This window comes from Elephas maximus, chromosome 12, assembly GCF_024166365.1.
Source record: "Elephas maximus indicus isolate mEleMax1 chromosome 12, mEleMax1 primary haplotype, whole genome shotgun sequence".
Classification (NCBI taxonomy): Eukaryota; Metazoa; Chordata; class Mammalia; order Proboscidea; family Elephantidae; genus Elephas; species Elephas maximus.
The window spans coordinates 103,509,101-103,529,951 of NC_064830.1; the positions used below are offsets into that span (position 1 = coordinate 103,509,101).

The following is a 20,851-nucleotide window of genomic DNA, read 5'->3' on the forward strand; positions in this document are numbered from 1 at the left end:
CATCCTGTGAGGTCTATGTATATAGTTGCCATTTACATTGTTGAAAAAAGATATTTGCAATGAAAAAGTCATTGGTCTTGCAAAATTCTATCGTGATCTCCAGCATCTTTTCTGTCACCAAGGCCATATTTTCCAACTATCAATCCTCCTCCTTTGTTTCCAATTTTCATATCAAATCACCAGTAATTATCAATGCATCTTGGTTGTATACCTGGTCAATTTCAGATTGGAGAAGTTGGTAAAAATCTTTAATTTCTTCATCTTTGGCCTTAGTGGTTGTTGTGTAAATTTGAATAATAGTCATATTAATTGATCTTCCTTGTAGGCATATGGATATTATCCTATCATTGACAGCATCGTACTTCAGGATAAATCTTGAAATGTTCTTTTTAACGATGAATGCAAGGCCATTCCTCTTCAATTTTTCATTCCTGGCATAGTAGACCATATGATTGTCTGATTCAGAATGGCCAGTACCAGTCCATTTCAGCTTACTGATGCCTAAGATATCGATCTTTATATGTTCCATTCCATTTTTCAGTCATTTTAGGAGGTAGCATATGATCAAGAACCAATGGTACTGAAGGAAGAAGTCTAAGCTGCACTGAAGACGTTGGAGAAAAACAAGCCTCCAGGAACTGATGGAATACCAAATGAGATGTTTCACAGATGGATGTGGTGCTGGAGGTACTCACTTATCTATGCTGAGAAATTTGAAAGACAGCTACCTGGCCAACCGACTGGAAGAGAGCCATATTTGTGCCCATTCCAAAGAAAGATGATCCAGCAGAATGCGGAAATCATTGAACAATATCATTAGTATCACACACAAATAAAATTTTTCTGAAGATCATTCAAAAATGGTTACAGCAGTATATCAACAGTGAACTGCCAGAAATTCAAGCCAGATTCAGAAGAGGACGTGGAATGAGGGATACCATGGCTGATGTCAGATGGATCTTGGCTGAAAGCAGAGAATACCAGGAAGATGCTTACCTGTGTTTTATTGACTATGCTAAAGCATTCAACTGTGTGGATCATAACAAATTGTGGATAACACTGTGAAGAGTGGGAATTCCAGAACACTTAATTGTGCTTATGCGGAACTTGTACATAAACTGAGACTCAGTCGTTTGAGCAGAACACAGATATACTGTGTGGTTAAAATCAGGAAAGGTGTGTGTCAGGATTGTATCCTTTCATCATAATTACTCAGTTTGTATGCTGAGCACATATCTGAGAAGCTGGACTATACAAAGAACACAGCATTAGGATTGGAGGAAGACTCATCAACAACCTGTGTTAAGCAGATAACACAGCCTTGCTTGCTAAAAGTGAAGAGGACTTGCAGCATTTACTGGTGAAGGTCAAAGACCACAGCCTTCAGTATGGATTATACCTCAGCATAAGAAAACAAAAATCCTCACAACTGGTCCAGTAAGCAACATCATGATAAACAGAGAAAAGGTTGAAGTTGTCAAGGGTTTCATTTTACTTGATTCTACAATCAACAGCCATGGAAGCAGCAGTCAGGAAATCAAATGACATACTGCACTGGGCAAATCTGCTGCAAAAGACCTTCTTAAAGTGTTAAAAAGCAAAGATGTCACTTTGAGGACTAAGGTGTACACCTGACCCAAGCCATGATATTTTTAATCACCTCATATGCATGTGAAAGCGGGGCAGTGAATAAGAAGGACCAAAGAATTGATGCCTTTGAATTATGATGTTGGCAAAGAATATAGAATATACCATGGACTGTCAGAAGAACAAACAAATGTGTCTTGGAAGAAGTACAGCTGGAATACTCATTAGAGTCGAGGATGGCGAGACTTCGTCTCATGTACTTTGGACATGTTATCAGGAGGGACTACTCCCTGGAGAAGGACATCATGCTTGGTAAAGTAGAGGGTCAGCAAAAAGGAGAAAGACCCTCGACCAGATGGATTGACATAGTGGCTGAGATCATGGGTTCAAAGCTAGCAATGATTGTGAGGGTGGCGCAGGACCGAGCAGTGTTTTGTTCTGTTGTACATAGGGTTGGTGTGAGTTGGAACTGACTTGACGGCACTAACAAGAACACTGATGGATCTGCTGCTTAGCCTGTTGAATTTTAGTTAGTGTTTAAATATGTATTTGGCCATGTGTATTGTTCTTGAAATCCAAAATGGGCTTAGGGCGATTATTAACAACATTTTACCAGATTGGTTCTGTTATTTCGTGCTGGAGGACCAAAGCAGAAGAAGCAAGTGAGGAAACTTTGGCAAAATGTCAGTGTTTTTATAGCTACTTGTAGGCCACAACAAAGAAAATAACATTTGTTCCTTGCAAAGAATGCATGATTAGCCCAACACCAAGATGTTGTTTCACAGAGAAAATAAAACAACCAAAGACAAAACAACATCAAAACTGCACAACAGAGCTGCCTTCATTCCAGAACATGCAAGGAACTGGAGAATAAGGACCAAGGCATAACTAGAGCTGTTATGATTCGGAATGGACTGGATGGCAGTGGGTTGTTTTGGGGGTTTATGGGAGAGGAGGGGCAAGCAGGAGAGGAGAGAGCTTTTTTTTCTTGACCCTGGTGCTATTAATCTAAACCTAGAAATGCAGATTTTTTCTGAGGAGTCTGAAACAGATTTTCCTCAGTTTGTTTATTAGACGAATATTTATTGAGCTCCTATTATGCACCCAGCACCATTCTAGGCACTTGGGATACAGCATTGAACAAAACAAGCAAAAAATCCTGCCCTCATGGAATGTATATTGGGGAGAAAGCACTAGAAGCACACACACACCCACACCCACACCCACCCAATGAGCTTAGATTAGGTAGCTACTTTCTTGTTAGTCATAGATTAGCTTTCAGCTATACATATCTTCTGGAACCTCCTGTTTAATGCTCCTGTTCATACCCCTGGTTTTACTCCCACTTTGCAATGAGGCCTGCCTTAGTACTTTATTTTTTTTTAATAATTTTTATTGTGCTTTAAGTGAAAGTTTACAAATCAAGTCAGTCTGTCACATATAAACTTATGTACACCTTACTGCATACTCCCATTTACTCTCCCCCTAATGAGTCAGCCAGCTCCCTCCTTCCAGTCTCTCCTTTCGTGACCATTTTGCTAGTTTCTAACCTTCTCTACCCTCCCATCTCCCCTCCAGACAGGAGATGCCAACATAGTCTCAAGTGTCCACCTGATACAAGTAGCTCACTCTTCATCAGCATCTCTCCAACCCATTGTCCAGTCCCTTCCATGCCTGATGAGTAGTCTTCGGGAATGGTTCCTGTCCTGGGCCAACAGAAGGTTTGGGGACCATGACCGCTGGGATTCTTCTAGTCTTAGTCAGACCATTAAGTCTGGTCTTTTTATGAGAATTTGGGGTCTGCATCCCACTGATCTCCTGCTCCCTCAGGGGTTCTCTGTTGTGCTCCCTGTCAGGGCAGTCATCGGTTGTGGCTGGGCACCATCTAGTTCTTCTGGTCTCAGGATGATGTAAGTTCATGTGCCCCTTTCTGTCTCTTGGGCTCATAGTTATCGTGTGACCTTGGTGTTCTTCATTCTCCTTTGATCCAGGTGGGTTGAGACCAATTGATGCATCTTAGATGGCCGCTTGTTAGCATTTAAGACCCCAGACGCCACACTTCAAAGTGGGATGCAGAATGCTTTCTTAATAGAATTTATCTTGCCTATTGACTTAGAAGCCCCCTTAAGCCATAGTCCCCAAGCCCCTGCCCTTGCTCCGCTGACCTTCGAAGCATTCAGTTTATCCCGGAAACTTCTTTGCCTTTGGTCCAGTCCAGTTGAGCTGACCTTCCCTGTATTGAGTATTGTCCTTCCCTTCCCCTAAAGTAGTTCTTATCTACTAACTAATCAGTAAATAACCCTCTCCCACCCTCCGCCTCTCGTAACCACAAAAGAATATGTTCTTCTCAGTTTATACTATTTCTCAAGATCTTATAATAGCGGTCTTATACAATATTTGGCCTTTTGCATCTGACTAATTTCACTCAGCATAATGCCTTCCAGGTTCCTCCATGTTATGAAATGTTTCACAGATTTGTCACTGTTCTTTATCGATGCGTAGTATTCCATTGTGTGAATAGACCATAATTTATTTAACCATTCATCCTTTGATGGACACCTTGGTTGCTTCCAGCTTTTTGCTATTGTAAACAGAGCTGCAATAAACATGGGAGTGCATATATCTGTTCGTGTAAAGGCTCTTATTTCTCTAGGGTATATTCTGAGGAGTGGGATTTCTGGGTTGTATGGTAGTTCTATTTCTAACTTTTTAAGAAAACGCCAGATAGATTTCCAAAGTGGTTGTACCATTTTACATTCCTACCAGCAGTGTATAAGAGTTCCAATCTCTCTGCAGCCTCTCCAACATTTTTTTTTTTTTTTTGGATTAATGCCAGCCTTGTTGGAGTGAGATGGAATCTCATCGTAGTTTTAACTTGCATTTCTCTAATGGCTAATGATCGAGAGCATTTTCTCATGTATCTGTTAGCTGCCTGAATATCTTCTTTAGTGAAGTGCGTGTTCATATCCTTTGCCCAGTTTTTGATTAGGTTGTTTGTCTTTTTGTGGTTGAGTTTTAACAGAATCATATAGATTTTAGAGATGAGGCGCTGGTTGGAGATGTCATAGCTGAAAAATTTTTCCCAATCTGTAGGTGGTCTTTTTACTCTTTTGGTGAAGTCTTTAGATGAGCATAGGTGTTTGATTTTTAGGAGCTCCCAGTTATCTGGTTTCTCTTTGTCATTTTTGGTTATGTTTTGTATTCTGTTTATGCCTTGTATTAGGGCTCCTAACGTTGTCCCTATTTTTTCTTCCATGATCTTTATCTTTTTAGTCTTTATGTTTAGGTCTTTGATCCACTTGGAGTTAGTTTTTGTGCATGGTGTGAGGTATGGGTCCTGTTTCATTTTTTTGCAAATGGATATCCAGTTATGCCAGCATCATTTGTTAAAAAGACTGTCTTTTCCCCAATTAACTGACACTGGGCCTTTGTCAAATATCAGCTGCTCATAAGTGGATGGATTTATATCTGTGTTCTCAATTCTGTTCCATTGGTCTATGTGCCTGTTGTTGTATCAGTACCAGGCTGTTTTGACTACTGTCTGCCTTAGTACTTTAATAACAAAATCTCCTGCACAGGAATCAAGATCCGTTTTGATGACTAGTGAAGAATAGAATAAGAAATAGACCCAGTCTGTATGGGAATTTAAGACGGTGGAATGATACCTTACACAAAGGAGTTAGGGGGGTATGAATTCTAAAGTTAGTGGAGATAAAAGCTGAAGTTGATAAATAAAAATAGGAAGGATAAATTTTAACAGTCGATTCTTTGATATGATCAATAAAAGGGCAGACTCGTTTGCAGTGTTGATGAAAGGAAAAAAAGAGTGCAAATGTATACTATATAGGATGTATACGTAGGATGCACTTTTTTTTTTAGGATGAAAAAGAAATAATGACAGATATAAGAGAAATTAAAAAGAAGTATATGAGAATACTGCATGAACCTTGTTTGCAATAAATTGAAAACCTAGAGACAATAGATGATTTTTCGAGAGAGGTAGATAATTTAAACATGTTGAGTACCACTGAAGGTTGAAAAGGTGATTAAGAGACACCATTTACAGTGACACAGATGATTCACAATGGAATTATTTCTAACCTGTAAAGAACAGATGAGGCCAAAGCTATTTAAACTGTTTTAGGACGTAGAAAACAATGGAAAGTTCTCCAGTTCACTTTATGAAGCCATGATTTAATGGCAAAACCCAATGGAAATTACAGAAAGTCAGATCAATTTTCTTACGGATATAGATGTTAAAATCATAAATAAAGTATTAATAAATAGAATTCACCAGTGTATTAAAGATTGATAAGCTATTATGACCAGATAGTTTTTATTTCAGGGATGAAAGAAAAACCTAGCACCATAATTCACTGCATCAATCAATGAAAGGAGAGAAGCCACATGATCATATCATTAAATGCAGAAAACACTCTTGGTAAAGTTCAGTTGCCATTCATAGTAAAAACTCTTGAGTAAAGAAAGAATAGAAAAAAAATAAGTAGGATAAAGATTGTTTATTTGTTCACTCAGCATGCCTTTACTGAGCACGCGTTAGGCCTCAGGCAGAGGATACAGGGGTTAGCAAACAGGCAGTAAGTCAAAACCCTGTCTTCATGCAACACACATTAGCATTTGGGGAGCCATCTCATACAAAACAGTAAAAAAAAATTAGATAGTATGGCAGATAGTAATACATTTTGTGGGGAGAAATAAAGCAGAGAATAGGGAGTTGCCAAGAGCTAGGGAATAGGAACAGTGAGGGAGGGCCTCATTATTAAGGTGACATTTGAACAGAGACCTGTAGGAGGGCAAGAGCAAGTGAACAAAAGAGACAAAAATTCCTGCCCTCATGGAGCTTACGGTGGGGGGGGGGGCGGGGGGGGCGGAGACCAGAAACAAAGAAACATAATAAGAAAAGCACGTGTTGGATGGCTATACTTTCCCTTTATTTAACAATGCTATGGAAAAAGGAAGAAGTCGGGGACAATAAAGGGGATCAGGAACCAGGGGATTATGAGAGGCAGATTGTAATATTAAGTAGAGTAGTCAGAGTGTGCCTCATTGAGAAGATGAGATCTGAGCAAAGTCATGAAGGACATAAGGGAGTAGTCAGCCAAGTGGATGGTCATCGAGGGAAAGGTAGTCCAGGCAGAGGGAACAGGCACTGAAGAAACATGCCTGGCCTAGTCACTATTCTGATACTTTTAAAAATCACTTTCTTAATGTTTCTTTACAGTTGTATCACCGAAATGCGTATCCATAGGCAATATAGTTTTGATTTACCTATTAAAAATAATTTGACATGTCTTTTAAATTTCTTTTAATCTACAGGTTTCCAAACTCTCCATTTCTTTCTTTACCATACACTTCATGTTTTGAAGAACCCAGGCCATTTAACCTGTAAAGTTACTCACAGTCTGAATTTTGCTGATGGCAAAATCGGGTGGTTTTGTAGTGGAACTGCGGATTGTTCATCGGATCCTCTGAATTCTGCGCTTCATGCAAATTGGCAGCTGGATCTAGAGGTCTTGTCAGACTCAAGGTCCGATTAGGCGGGGCTCCCCATATACGTGCTTGTCTCTTCTGTAATTTTAGCAGCTGTTGAGATCCTTAGTGCCTAGGTTCATCAGTTTGTTCGGTCTTGCAAAATTTGATATTCTAATTCTTTCGTTTCTTTCTCATTATTTTAGTTGAACAAATTTTATAGAGACACATCCTGCATCTGCTGTTTGGTTAGCCAGGGTCCAGTTCATACAGGAAAGGCATGATAAATGCTGATTCTTTCCTTTTATTTATTTATCAATTTCCAAGATAATGGATTGGCTCCTTATCTTTCAAAGAGACCAGTGGGATGGGTTTTATCAATTGGATTGATCTTTTCAGAGAACCAGCTTTTAGGTTCATTGATTTTCTCTATTTTCAATTTCACTGGTATGTGCTCTAACTTATTTCTTCTCATTTGCTTGCTTTGGGTTTCATGTGTCCTTTTTTTTTAGTTTCTCAAGGTAGAAGCTTGGATATTTTTTCTTTTTTAATATATGCGTGCAATGCTATAAATTTTTCTCTAAGCATTCCTTTCACTGTATCCCACACATTTTGATAAGGTGTTATTTTTATTTTCATTAAGTTCAAAATATTTATTTTCTCTTGAGACTTCTTCTTTCGCCCATGTGTTATTCAGAAGTGTGTTGTTTCACTGCCAGATAGTTTGGGATTTTCCAGCTATCTGTCATTAATTTCTAGTTTAATTCCATTGTTGCCTGAAAGTATAAGTTGTATGATTTTTACTCTTCTGAATTTGTTAAGGCGTGTTTTATGGCTCAGAATGTGGTCCATCTCAGTGAGTGTTCTGTATGAGTTTTAGAAGAACGTATATTCCGCTGTTAGATGAAGTATTCTATGAATGTCAGTTGTGTCCAGTTGATCGATGGTGCTGTTTAGTTCAAATATATTCTAACTGATTTTTTGCTTGCTGGATCTGTCAATTACTGATAGAGCAGTGTTGAATTCTGTGTTTTCATTCATTTTATTTTTAAAATATTTCTTCTGTTTTCAGCTGTTTTAAAGCATGTATTTGTGTCTTTGAAGGCATTATTTAACCTTTAATTTCTCTTAAGGGTATTATTTGTTGTATTTATTAGCTCTCAGCTTCCTTTGTTTAGTCTTCATCTCTGAAATGATATTTTTATTTCATCATTTCTAATTTTTTTTAGTTCTGTCACCTCGTCTCTAAGTCTTTGTTGTTATTAATGCTGTTCTTTTATGTGTTGTATCATTTTTAAATGTCTTTGAGCTTGTTTTGAAATAAATAGTAAGCTACAATTGTAATGCGTTTTTTGGGCCTTTCTGGTAGCTTTCTTCACCTGTAAAGATGCTATGCTCCTTATTCTCTCTCTCTTCTTTTAATGGTAAGCTCCTGACCTGGAAAGGAGCTTTGGCTGGTTGGTTTCAAGAGTTTGTCTCCCAGCATTCTCTAGCCGCTTTGAAAACTTACCAAGTGCCCTTTGCACTTAATCTGCTTTTGGTTTGGGCGAAACTCCTCCTAGTTTCAAATAGGTCTGCTGTGATTTTCAGAGGCTAGCTCTTGGCTATTTTGGCATTCTCCTGTTCTCAGTCTATGAGGTGCCCTGTTACTTCCTTCTGTTCTCTCCCACATAAAAGTTCATCTGTAAAGGTATGGCAGGTATTGTTGGATCTTCGCTAATTTGTATTTTGGGATTTGTGGTCCTACTTGATCACCTAGCTTTGTTGCAGAAGTTGTTCATGGGTTTTGGCTTTGTTGTCTAGTTGCTTTGTCTGTTTCCATGTGGTGATTTGGGGGGACGGAAAAGTTCTTCCATGGTTTCTCAGAGTTCCTTTCATTTTCAGAGGGAGTAGGGGAGCGACATGATTCTACTTGTATTTTTAAAGGCTTTCTTTGGCTCGTATGCTGAGAATAGGCCACAGGGGTGTAATGGAGGAAGTAGGGAGACCTATTAGAAGAATATTGCAGAAATCCAGGTGAGAAATAATACTGGCTTGGACCAGGGGAGTAGCAGTGAAGTTAATGAGAAGTAGTCAGATTTGGATATATTTTGAAGGTATAGTTGGCAAATTTTTCTAATGGGATTGAATGTGGAACATAAGAGAAAGGAACAGTCAAAGATAATTCCAGTTTTGTTCTATCTTGAGTAGTCAGAGAATGGGGTTGCTTTTAACTGAGATGAGGAGGTCTGTGGGTATAGCAGATTTTGAGGTTAGGACTCAGAAGTTTGGTTTGGACCATGTTGAGCTTAAGATAAATGTTTGACTTCTGGGCAAAGATATTCTTTGTGATCCTGTGCTTCCCCTCTATTGCATGGGTGAAAAAACAAAAGACATCGTTTAGTATAGAAAATACAGAAAAAATGAGAAAGAAAATAAAAGTCATGCTTAATCATACCACTGTTGTCGTTTGCATTTTGGTGTGAGTCAATGCATATATATAACATATTTTTAGAAAATTGACTTCCTGGTGCATATTCATTTTTAAATCCTCTTACACAGGACATAAGCTTAGAATTTTCTAATAGTGAAATAGCCTTTGAGAATGTGACTTTTAATGGTATTTCATCCTGGGATTTACTGTAATATATCTCACCATTTAGATTGTATACTCTTTGACTCATTCCTTTTCACATCTCCATTCCAGCACTGATGCTTTAATCCGGAGGATTCGGTTTCCTATGGTAGTTGCTGTGTATCATAATTTAGTTTGGTGGTTTGGCAGCTAGCGTGGCTGTAGTGTTTCATTGAAACTCATGGAAGAGCTGTGCTTAAAATGAGTGTCTTGGGGATTGTGTTTACCTCAGCACTGCAGAACTTTGGCATCATCCCCATTCCTGAAGGAAGGGTGCCTGCCACTATGAATGCTACAGAGCTAAAGGAGCCTGAACCCTTGCTGACAGGGGCAGAACGTGCTGATTCACAAATGTCTGGCCTGGCAGTGCTGCGTCGCGGCTGTGGGTGTTGCGTTATACCGGTGTGTCAGGCGCTGTGCTGTTAGGTCCCACTGAGACTAGAGGCTGTTGGAATAGTAACTAGTTCATACTCTAGTACACTTCAGGCCTGCGTGTTGGCTAACCTCTAGAAGGACTGAAGGAGCAAAGGAGATTTGATAAGCTCCATGCAGCCTACTGTCTAGAAAAGAAAATCAGGCTCCCTGGACCAGACCTGATTCCCTCTAGTCACCATATCCTTTTGAACAGGGGTGGTAAACTTTTTCTGTAAAGGGCCAGATAGTAAATATTTTTGGCTTTGCATACGGTTTCTGTTGCAGCTTGCTGTTATAGAGTGAAGCATCCATAGATAACACAGAAACAAATGGGCGTGGCCATGTTCCAATAAAACTTTATTTACAAAAACAGGCAACAGGGCAGATTTGGGCCATACTTGGCTAACCCCTGCTTTTGAACAACGTTTTTTGAAACTGCAGGTCTCTACTTGTTAGTGGTCATTATCTCCACTCTCTGAGGATCAGAGTTTTTCTTAGTTGACAAAGCTAGAACACATAGACTGCACTTCTAGGTCTGCATTCTTTCCACCCCATGTTGCTGCCTCTTAGAAAAAGACAATCTAAATAACTACAACCCATGGAAAGAGAGGAGAGGTGAACCCAGAGAGCTGATTTGGGACTAAGAAACAACCCCAAGAGTTTAAGTATAGAAGGTTTGTATGGCTTCCCAACATTGGGACAACACTCTATCTTTTTACTTTGTCTCTATTGTTTATTACTCACTGAATGTCTTATTCGAACCTGGTAAGTGGTAAGTAAACACAGGTGTTTGTCTCTTTCCCCACCTCTGCCCTTCAGTCATTCCCCATCATTTTCAAGATAAAGCCAACTTCCCAGTCATGATATACAAGACCCTCTGTGTGACCCCAATGCTTGACCCAGATGTGTTTCAGAATACAGAATTTTTTAGATTTTAGGAAGGCAGTGTGGTGCACATAACATATATTTTGTAACATCCTCTGCTGGTCCTGGGCCAGAACCCTGTAATCAAACACATGAACATTCGTACATCAAAGAGTACGACTGCATATGTCTCATGGAATAAAGAATACACATAGATTCTTGTCAATTCAGGTCAGATCTTGCTGCCCAGTGAGTTACAGGGAAGCATTTAGTTTGGAGGCTTTTTGAATTCAGAATTTGAGATGAGGTGTGTGGCCCTGGAGGTACTGTGCAGTGTCCTGGGAGCTGGCTTGTGCTAGCTCTAGAAAGCCCATTTTGTGCACCTCTTTCCAGCTTGGAGTCAGTGAGGTCATGTTAGGAGTATTTATACCATAAACATCAGGAAATACTACAAATCATGGGCCTTTTCTCCCAGCTGGTTGTTAAACATCACCAGCACCGCACTGTGTATATCCTTTTTCTGTATAGCACATTTGTATGTTTATATCACCGTGGTCAACCAACTTGCCCACTGTATGCAGTGTAGATCAAAAGGCTGATGTTTTCAGGGAAGCATCCTACTAAACCCACTGCTGTCAAGCCACTTCCGACTCATAGCGACCCCATAGGGTTTCCAAGACTGTAAATCTCTATAGAAACAGACTGCCACATCTTTCTCCCACGAAGCTGCTGGTAGTTTCGCACTGATGACCTTTTGGTTAGCAGTCAATCGTTTTAACCACTGCAGCACCGGGGCCCAGGGAAGCACCGAATGTAAAATGAAGGTGATCAAGATGAAGACAGTAAGAGAAAGTGGGGGAAGAAGGGGAGCTTTGAACAGACCTTTGACTCCATCATTTACAGACTATATGAACTTGGGCAAATATTACCTTCTCTGGGCCTCAGTTTACATATTTGAAAAATGGAAACTGATAATATCTTCCTCTTAAGGTTGTTTTAAAGGTTAAATTTAGATCTCATATTCAAAGTCCCTGGCATAGGATGGACAGAAGATATTAGTCCTTGTTTACTCTAAGGCTTTTTTTTCCCCTGGAAGTGCCTCCCATTCTCTAAGATTCCTAGCACACCACAGGAAGCATCACGCAGTTTAATACTTGGACACTCCCCAGTTCTTTCATCTTATGCGTCAGGTAGACATGATCTCTCTTGCGGCATGATTAATTACTTTTGTGTGTGGCCTTTCTAGCCATGGACTTGTAACTTGCACCCAGGTGATTGTGTGATGGGATAATTGTGGTGTACCAGAGGGATTGGTCAGTTTTGCCTTAAAAGAGAGCCAATTCCAGAGCAGAGAGGAGGAGCCCACCACCAAGGAAGGAGAGAGCAGCAGGAGAGACCCGGAAGCAGGAGATGGTGCGGTGGGCTTCCTGGCCCACGAATAGAGAAAGCTGAGCGCCTTTGGGCAGAGGCCGAGGGCCAGGGAGAGGCATGCCTGCGAGCATGGCTGGAAAGAGGCTGTCCTGATGGAAGAACTGTGTCCTGAGCTTGAAGTGTAACTGTTACTTCCCTAATAAACCCCATAACCGTGAGTGTGGTCTGTGAATTCTGTGTGGCCCTTGCAATGGATAATCAAACCCAGCAGAGAAGTAGAGAGTGCTGTGGGAGGGATGATTGGTGCCAGAATTGGTAAAGATGATGGAGAGAGGAGGTTTGTTTGGCCTCCCCCTCATGGGAGTCAGCCTTGTCCTGTTGATCTTGGTTCTCCTTCCCATTTGTGGGGTTGGGGGAAGTCAGACACTGCCCCAAGCCATTTTTACATCCTTACAAAGACATGATCCTTGATTTCTCTTTGAGTATGTTTATATAAACTAATAATATAGGGGTTTTTTCCCCATGAAAAGCTTTTAGTCATTTATTCATTTAAGAAGCATTTACTGAGCATCTATTATGTGTTTTTGTGCTAGATGCTGTTGATATCGACATGAAAAAGACACAGACCCTCCTTATAGTCTGGTGGAGTGATAAATAGTTGGGCAAGGAAACCAGCTGTTTAGATGCAGGGAGAATCGGAGGCTTTTGTGGTCATCTGAGTGAGAAATGATGGTGACTTGAACCAAGATAGTGCCAGCAGGAGTGGAGAGTAGGTCATCCTACTCAAAGATAAAGGCTGTAGGACTGGGTAGTTTGGGAGTAGTCTTGCTTCCTCCCTGTCCCATCCCAGAGCTCTGGCTTTGCCTTGTGGGTAGGTGGTGGCGCCATTTATCAAGACATGATGTCCATGCAGAGGAACAGATCTTGAGAGAAGATGACCATCCAGTTTTGGACCACCTTCGTTTTGAGGTGCCTGTAGGGCATACGGCAGGGTGACCATGTAACTGATTATACAAACCTGAACACTTAATGAGAGGGCATGGGCGATGCTGTTAATCGTGAAGCTGGGTTATAAACAGGGCCCGTCCTGGACAAACCAGAACATGTTTACAAGGGTAAAGACTATCAAACAGAGATAACTTGAGATGGAGCCACCTCTAAAGAATGCAGAGAGTGAAGAAAGCAGTGGGCTAAGTGGAGTCCTGGGGAAATATTGAAGAGGGAGAAAACTGTGTGGCTGTTGAGGCCTCAGGAAAGTTTGGAGAGGGTGACCTCAGCAGAATCCCAGGAAGGAGTCATCTTATTTTCTCTTGTCTGTTGTTTTAGGGGAGGAGCCCCTTTGAGCGAAGGCTCATCAGATAAAGAATATCTGCAGCGAGAGGTCATATACTTAAAGAAAAGAGCTTTCACCTTTTATTAGAATATAATGTTTGAATGACTTCTTGGGTATTAAGACATAAAACTCTTCTAAGCACTTCAGTTTTATAGTCACTTGGCCAGAATCTGCTAATTCAGGTTTAATTTAAATCCAGATGGTATTTTATGTTACATTCTCTCTTAAGGTTAACTAGTTATGTAGCCCAATATAGTGAATATAATCGCTACAAGCTTAAAGTAAATTTCCAGTCAAGAGATAGTACACATTTAGCTAGATAAATCCCGTAACGTTGAAAATCAGAAAACGGCACTCCTTTATCTTCCTTAGAAAATGGGGTCCTTTAGGAAGTCGATACAAAAATATTTTGCATTTTTAGTGGATTCGTGGCTGGCTTTTTTCCCATCATATTTTATTCTGAAAATTTTCAAACATACAGGAGAATTTGAAGAATTATACCGAGCACCCAGATTCTGCAATTAACATTTTGCTATATTTGCTTAATCACATACCTGTCCATCTGTCTAAGGAGCCCTCGTGGCATAGTAGTTAAGCCCTGGCTGCTAACCGAAAGGTCAACAGCTCAAACCTACCAGCTGTTCCATGGGAGAAAGATGTGGTAGTCTGTTTCTATAAAGATTACAGCCTTGGAAACCCTATGGGGCAGTTCTACTCTGTCCCATAGGGTCACTGTGAATTGAAATTGACTCGAAAAAGCAGTGGGCTTTTGGTTTGGGTGGATGTCTATCCCTCTAGTCATCTACCAATGTATCTTATTTATTTGGATGCATTTCAAGTAAGTTGGCTGACTTTTTCTGAACAATCTTAATCTTTATTTTTCTGGATATCATAATTAAAGTGTCAACACATTTTGTGCAGATGTTTTCAGTTCATCCTCTTTCCTATTTCTAGAAATCTGAGGTTGCTAGTAATTGCTGTCAAACTTAGAATATGAAAAAAAAAAAAAAGTCTGGTAAAAAGTGCTAAGCCTACTTAGTCCCCTCTTTCTCAATTGCTTTATAATTTAGACACTTACAACTTTTTAAGTTATCAAAAATAATTTCTAGCTTCTTATACATTTTTCCTATTCTAAACAAATGTTTGTTCACATGTTATTGTTTTCAGAGTGGAGAGATCTACAGACCAAGTCATCAAGCCAGTCAATGTGGGAGCGCTATCCAAATGGGTTGGGAAGATCCCTCCAGATGTTTTACAAGACATGGCAGTGATCGCACCCATGCTTGCCAAACTCGGATATGACCCATATGCCAACCCACCTAACTATGGAAAACCCGATCCCAAAATCCTTGAAAACACTAGGAGGGTAAGTGAGAGTTTTAAATTGACTGAGAAAACTGGATATGTAATTTGAGTTTTGAAAAGATTTTTCTTATTTATAATGAGAAAATAATTTTAAATTAGAAAAACTTTATTCGTACAATGCTTTATTATCAGAAGTTTTCCACTGCATTTTAAGGGTAACTGTGGCACTTCCCAAGAGCTGTAGAAACAGTTCTTTAAATGTATTTTGCCCAATTTCTGGAAATGGTGCTCACTGTTGGGGAGATTTATTCTCAGAGCTGGTTGTCACTAATTTGTATAACCTAACCAAACCCATTGCCAGTGAGTCAATTCTGACTCATAGCAACCCTATAAGGACAGAGGAGAACTGCCCCATGACATTTCCAAGGAGCGGCTGGCTGGTAGATTCAAACTTAACCACTGTGCCAGCATCAAGGTTATTAGTGATCTCACTTCTAGTTTCTTCCGTCTTTAAATCTAATGGCTATTTTACTTTAAACTTTTATTTAGATGAGACATGATTTCCTGTTCTTTGAAGGCTAAACATTGGTTGCATTAGAAGGGTTAACAAACAGATAAACTAGCCCTCTAATTGAGAGAAAGTTGCTATTGAAGTGAAATTAGTTTTTTTTTAAATAAGTTATTCACACATCTTTAAAATTTTTTGTTGCAGGAAGCTGGAAACTCAAAGAACTAATCTGAATATATGCTTTACCAGTTTAATCTATGCCAAATCAGACCTATATACTCTTTTGAAACTACAGTTTAAACGAGATAGCCATGAAATCAAATAGGCTCTTCGATTTCAAGATTAAAATTCCTTGACTTTCTCTGGTATTTCCTTATGTCATCAGTGTCCTCCCCTCCCCAGAACCTTATAATATAAGATCTCTTTATTCTGTCTTTCTGTTGATGCCTGTAATTGACAAACACATTTATATAACAGGTGAATAATTTGTGTGTTAATTCCTTCCTCTTAGGTATTACGTTCATTTCCCTTTTTTAATTCATCATTCCAAACCAAAACCAAACCCGCTGGCCTAAAGTCAATTCCAACTCACAGCGACCCTACAGGACAGAGTAGAACTTCCCCATAGAGTTTCCAAGGAGCACCTGGTAGATTTGAACTGCTGATCTTTTGGTTAGCAGCCATAGCACTTAACCACTATGCCAGCAGGGTTTCCACAGTTCATCATTAGGGGCTATATATTCTTGTGAACCTTTAGATACAAAGGCAAAAATTTTTTAATGATCTGTATCCTTTTTATGTAAATATTTTTATTATAAAATATAAGATCATTACATGAAACTTACAAAATAAAAAGAGAACAGAAATCACCTATGTTACCACCCAGACGCATATCATTCTTAATATTTCGATGTATTTCCATGCCTTCTTTGCCTTTTGTTTACAGTCTTATAATCTTACCTTTATTTATACACAGAATTTTGTATCTGACCTTTCCTCTTAGTATTGATTAGCATTTGCCCATTTTGCACACTCTTTTTAAACATCATTTTTTATGGTTATATATCATCATATGAGCCATCTTAAATTCTTTCTGAAACACAGTAGTGAATGAAGGCATGAATGAACAAAATATATTTCCCTAGTAGATGTTCTATAATTCATTTTACCATTTTTCTTTTGTTGCATACGGTTTGCACTATGACAAGTTATGCTGCAGTGGACATATTTGTACATCCTATATTTTTCAGGTTTTTTTTTTTTAGGTTAATAGAAGTAGAATTAAACTAGGTCAAAGTTTCTGAGACTTTTTTTTAAAAGTTGTTTGATATATATGCTATAAATTGTTTTTTAAAAATGTTTGAACTACCTGTGTTATCTTACCAGTGGAGTATATGAGTAGGTTTGTACCACATGCTTAGCAGCATGATGTAGGTGATTTTCTTTTAAGGTTTTGCTAATTTTAATCGGTTTCATTGATTAATATAATTGAACATTTTCCAGTTGATAAATATATGTATATATTATTTTATGAACTGTTTCTTAAGCTTTTAAAATGTTTTATGAGCTCCATTTCCTAAAGATGGGGCATACATTTGTCTAGCCTCGTACTTGTATAGTCCTTGATAATCTCTTGGTAATTGGTACTTCATAGCTTTCTCCTATGCACAACACTGAAAGGGCTTTGATAAACCAAGATACATGTACAAATGAAAGTTTGAGGTTTCCCAGGCAGTAGACATTATAGTTTTCCAACAAGCAAGTTGGCTTGGCTAGATACTTCTTGGCTTTCCCAAGTGGTAGGTTGGAAAGAAAGCTGTGGTTTGAATCCATGTGACTAGAGAACTTGTTTCATACACGCTGTGGCTTTTCAAAGAGTTTCAAAATGCACAATGAAAAAAAAAAACCTTTTTTTGTATCTCTGTCTCTGAAGCTTTGATGAAGAAAAGATAAAGCGTGAACTAAAATTGCATTTTTGAGCTGCTTGTGGTAATGCATACAAGCTGACGTTCTTGTTTGTGGGGTTGGATTTCATAGACCATCTTGAAAACCAAATCCTATGTATCTTCCAAACTTTTTTGCCTGTAAAATCTCAGCTGCCAGTGTACCCAGCATTAATCATCATGAGGTTTCATAAAGTTATCCTTGAAAAGGGATCATCAGTTGTCAGCTGTGACATGAGATGGGCTTCAGAAAGAGGCGACTGGGGAAATTGTTCCCTTAATCATGGGGTGGGAGTGGGAGAAAACTCACCTATTGACTGGAATTATAGAACCCCAAATTCCAGGCCTAAGAAGTGCTAGTTTTTGTACAATTCTGGGCAGTCTAGAAGTATTGGTGCCTGAGTCAGCACATTTTGGGGATATTTTTCCAGTTTTGAATGGAAAGTCATATGCTTCATGGTTTCTCTGACTCAGATGGTAATTTAGAAGTGAAATACTAACATATTCCATATCCTATCCCACCATAATCTCTAATCCCGAAATTATAGCACATTTTAGTAAAGAGTCCCTGGGTGGTGCAAACGCTTAAATGCTGGGCTGCTAACCAAAAGATTGGGGGTTCAGACCCACCAAGAGGTACCTCAAGAGTAAGCCCTGGTGATCTGCTTCTGAAAGGGCACAGCCTTGAAAACCCTATGGAACAGTTCTGTTCTGCACTCATGAGTCGGAATCAACTTGATGGTAACTAATAATGACGACAGCAACAGTGCCCTCTAGGTTAAATCTTCAGCCTTCTCCTTCCCACATAGCTTCTTAACCTTATAAGACTTACAGACCTATATAAGAATCTTATGAAACTTATGTATCCCAACCTCAGAGATACGGGCACATACATACATAGAATTTCACCTATGAAGCCCATCAGATGAAGGACTTCTGTTTTATAATCTCTCGATCAAGCTTATCTACTGATAAGCCTTTGATTATAACTTATTTGCTGGTGATCATAAATCTCTGTCCTCTAGTGTGTCTCTTTTCTGAGCCCCAGGCTCACTATTTCCAGCTACTTTCTGTATATCTCCATGTAGATATTTTCAAGAACCTCAAACTCAGTGTCCAACATTGAACTTATTGTCCAAGCTTGTTCCCTGATAGGAATTGACTCCATCTAGTTCAGTAGCTGAGCAGGAATCCAGAGTACGGGTGGAGATGAAGCTGTGCTTATCTGCATGTGTAGTGGCTGTGGGCCAGTGAGCAGATACGGGGAACACAATCTTCAGAGGGCATGCTTCAAGCCAAGAAATATTTCAGTGACCTAGTTGCTAAACCTGAGAGTGTGGTGAAACGCATATCCAAGTATGAGTGGATATTCAGGTGAAAACCTGAGTGGACAGTACTGCAGAGGAGCAGATAGCCAGATAGAAGCAGCTAGAAAAGGATTTGTCAGTTTTGTTCCTGTTTTCAAAGAACCAGCATTTGGTGTCTGTCAATTTGTCATACCGTGGGGGCTTGCATGTTACTGTAGTGCTGGAAGCTATGCCACTGGTATTGAAATACCAGCAGGGTCACGGATGGCGCACAGGTTTCACCTGAGCTTCCAGACTAAGACAGACTAGGAAGAAGGACCCAGGGGTCTACTTCTGAAAAGAATTAGCCAGTGCAAACCTTATGAATAGCAGTGGAGCATTGTCTGATACAGTGCTGGAAGATGAGCCCCTCAGGTTGGGAGGCACTCAAAAGATGACGGGGGAACAGCTGCCTTCTCAAAGTGGAGTCAACCTTAACAACGTGGATGGAGTCAACTTTTTGGGACCTTCATTTGCTGATATAGCACGACTCAAAATGAGAAGAAACAGCTGCAAACATCCACTAAGAATTGGAACCTGGAATGTATAAAGTATGAATCTAGGAAAGTTGAATATCGTCAAAAATGAAATGGAACACATAAAAATCAATATCCTAGGCATTAGTGAGCTGAAATGGACTGGTATTGGTCATTTTGAATCGGACAGTCATATGGTCTACTATGCTGGGAATGAGAACTTGAAGAGAAATGGCATACATTCATCGTCAAAAAGAACATTTCAAGATCTATCCTGAAGTACAGTGCTGTCAGTGATAGGATAATATACATACGTCTACAAGGAAGACCAGTTAATACAACTGTTATTCAAATTTACACACCAACTGCTATGGCCAAAGATGAAGAACCTAAAGATATTTACCAACTTCTGCTTTCTGAAATTGATTGAATATGCAGTCAGGATGTATTGATAATTAACTGGTGATTGGAAATGCAAAAGCTGGAAACAAAGGGTCGGTAGTTGGAAAAAAATATGGCCTTGTTGACAGAAATGATGCCAGAGATCGCATGATACAATTTTGCAAGACCAACAACTCCTTCATTGCAAATACCTTTTTTTACCAACATAGTAACTTTACACATGGACCTCACCAGATGGAATACACAGGAATCAAATCAACTACATCTGAGGAAAGAGATGATGGAGAAACTCAATATTATCAATCAGAACAAGGCCAGGGGCCTACTTCGGAACAGACCATCAGTTGCTCATATGCAAGTTCAAGATGAAACTGAAGACAATTAGAACAAGTCGATGAGAGCTAAAGTATGACCTTGAGTATATCCCACCTGAATTTAGAGACCATCTCAAGAATAGATTTGACACGTTGAACACTAATGACTGAAGACTGGATCCATTGTGTAATGACATCAAGGACAGCATACATGAAGAAAGCAAGAGGTCATTAAAAAGTCAGGGAAAAAAGAAAAGACCAAAATGAACGTCAGAAGAGACTCTGAAACTTGTTCTTGAACGTCTAGTAGCTAACGCAAAAGAAAGAAACTAAGTAAAAGAACTGAACGGAAGATTTCAAAGGTTGGCTCAAAAGACAGAGTAAAGTATTATAATGGCGTGTGCAAAGACCTGGAGATAGAAAACCAAGAAGGAAGAACATGCTCAGCATTTCTCAAGCTGAAAGGACTGAAGAAAAAACTCAAGCCTTGAGTTGCAATATTAAAGGATTCTACAGGGAAATATTAAACAATGCGGGAAGTATCAAAAGAAGATGGAAGGAATACACAGAGTCACTATGCCAAAAAGAAGTGGTCAACTGTTCAACCGTTTCAGGAGGTAGCATATGATCAGGAACCAATGGTACTGAAAGAAGAGGTCCAAGCTGCACTAAAGGCATTGGTGAAAAACAAGGGTCCAGGAATTGACAGAATACTAATTGAGATGTTTCAGCAAACGGATGCAGGTGTGGAAGTGCTCACTCACTTATGCCAAAAAATTTGGAAGACAGCTACCTGACCAACAGACTAGAAGAGAGCCATATTTATGCCTATTCCCAAGAAGGGTGATCCAGCTGAGTGTGGAAAATTGTTGAACAGTATCGTT

General features: G+C 39.5%; 1 protein-coding gene across 2 annotated transcripts in view; it reads left to right on the forward strand.

Annotated features, from left to right (window-relative positions):
- The window catches only part of TPST1 (tyrosylprotein sulfotransferase 1), a 98,916-nt gene that overhangs the window by 49,334 nt on the left and 28,731 nt on the right, over positions 1-20,851 (forward strand). For both annotated transcript variants that reach the window (XM_049904562.1, XM_049904560.1), the window contains exon 3: positions 14,841-15,039. In XM_049904562.1, the coding sequence (XP_049760519.1) occupies positions 14,841-15,039 (199 nt within the window). The remainder of the gene's footprint in view (positions 1-14,840; positions 15,040-20,851) is intronic.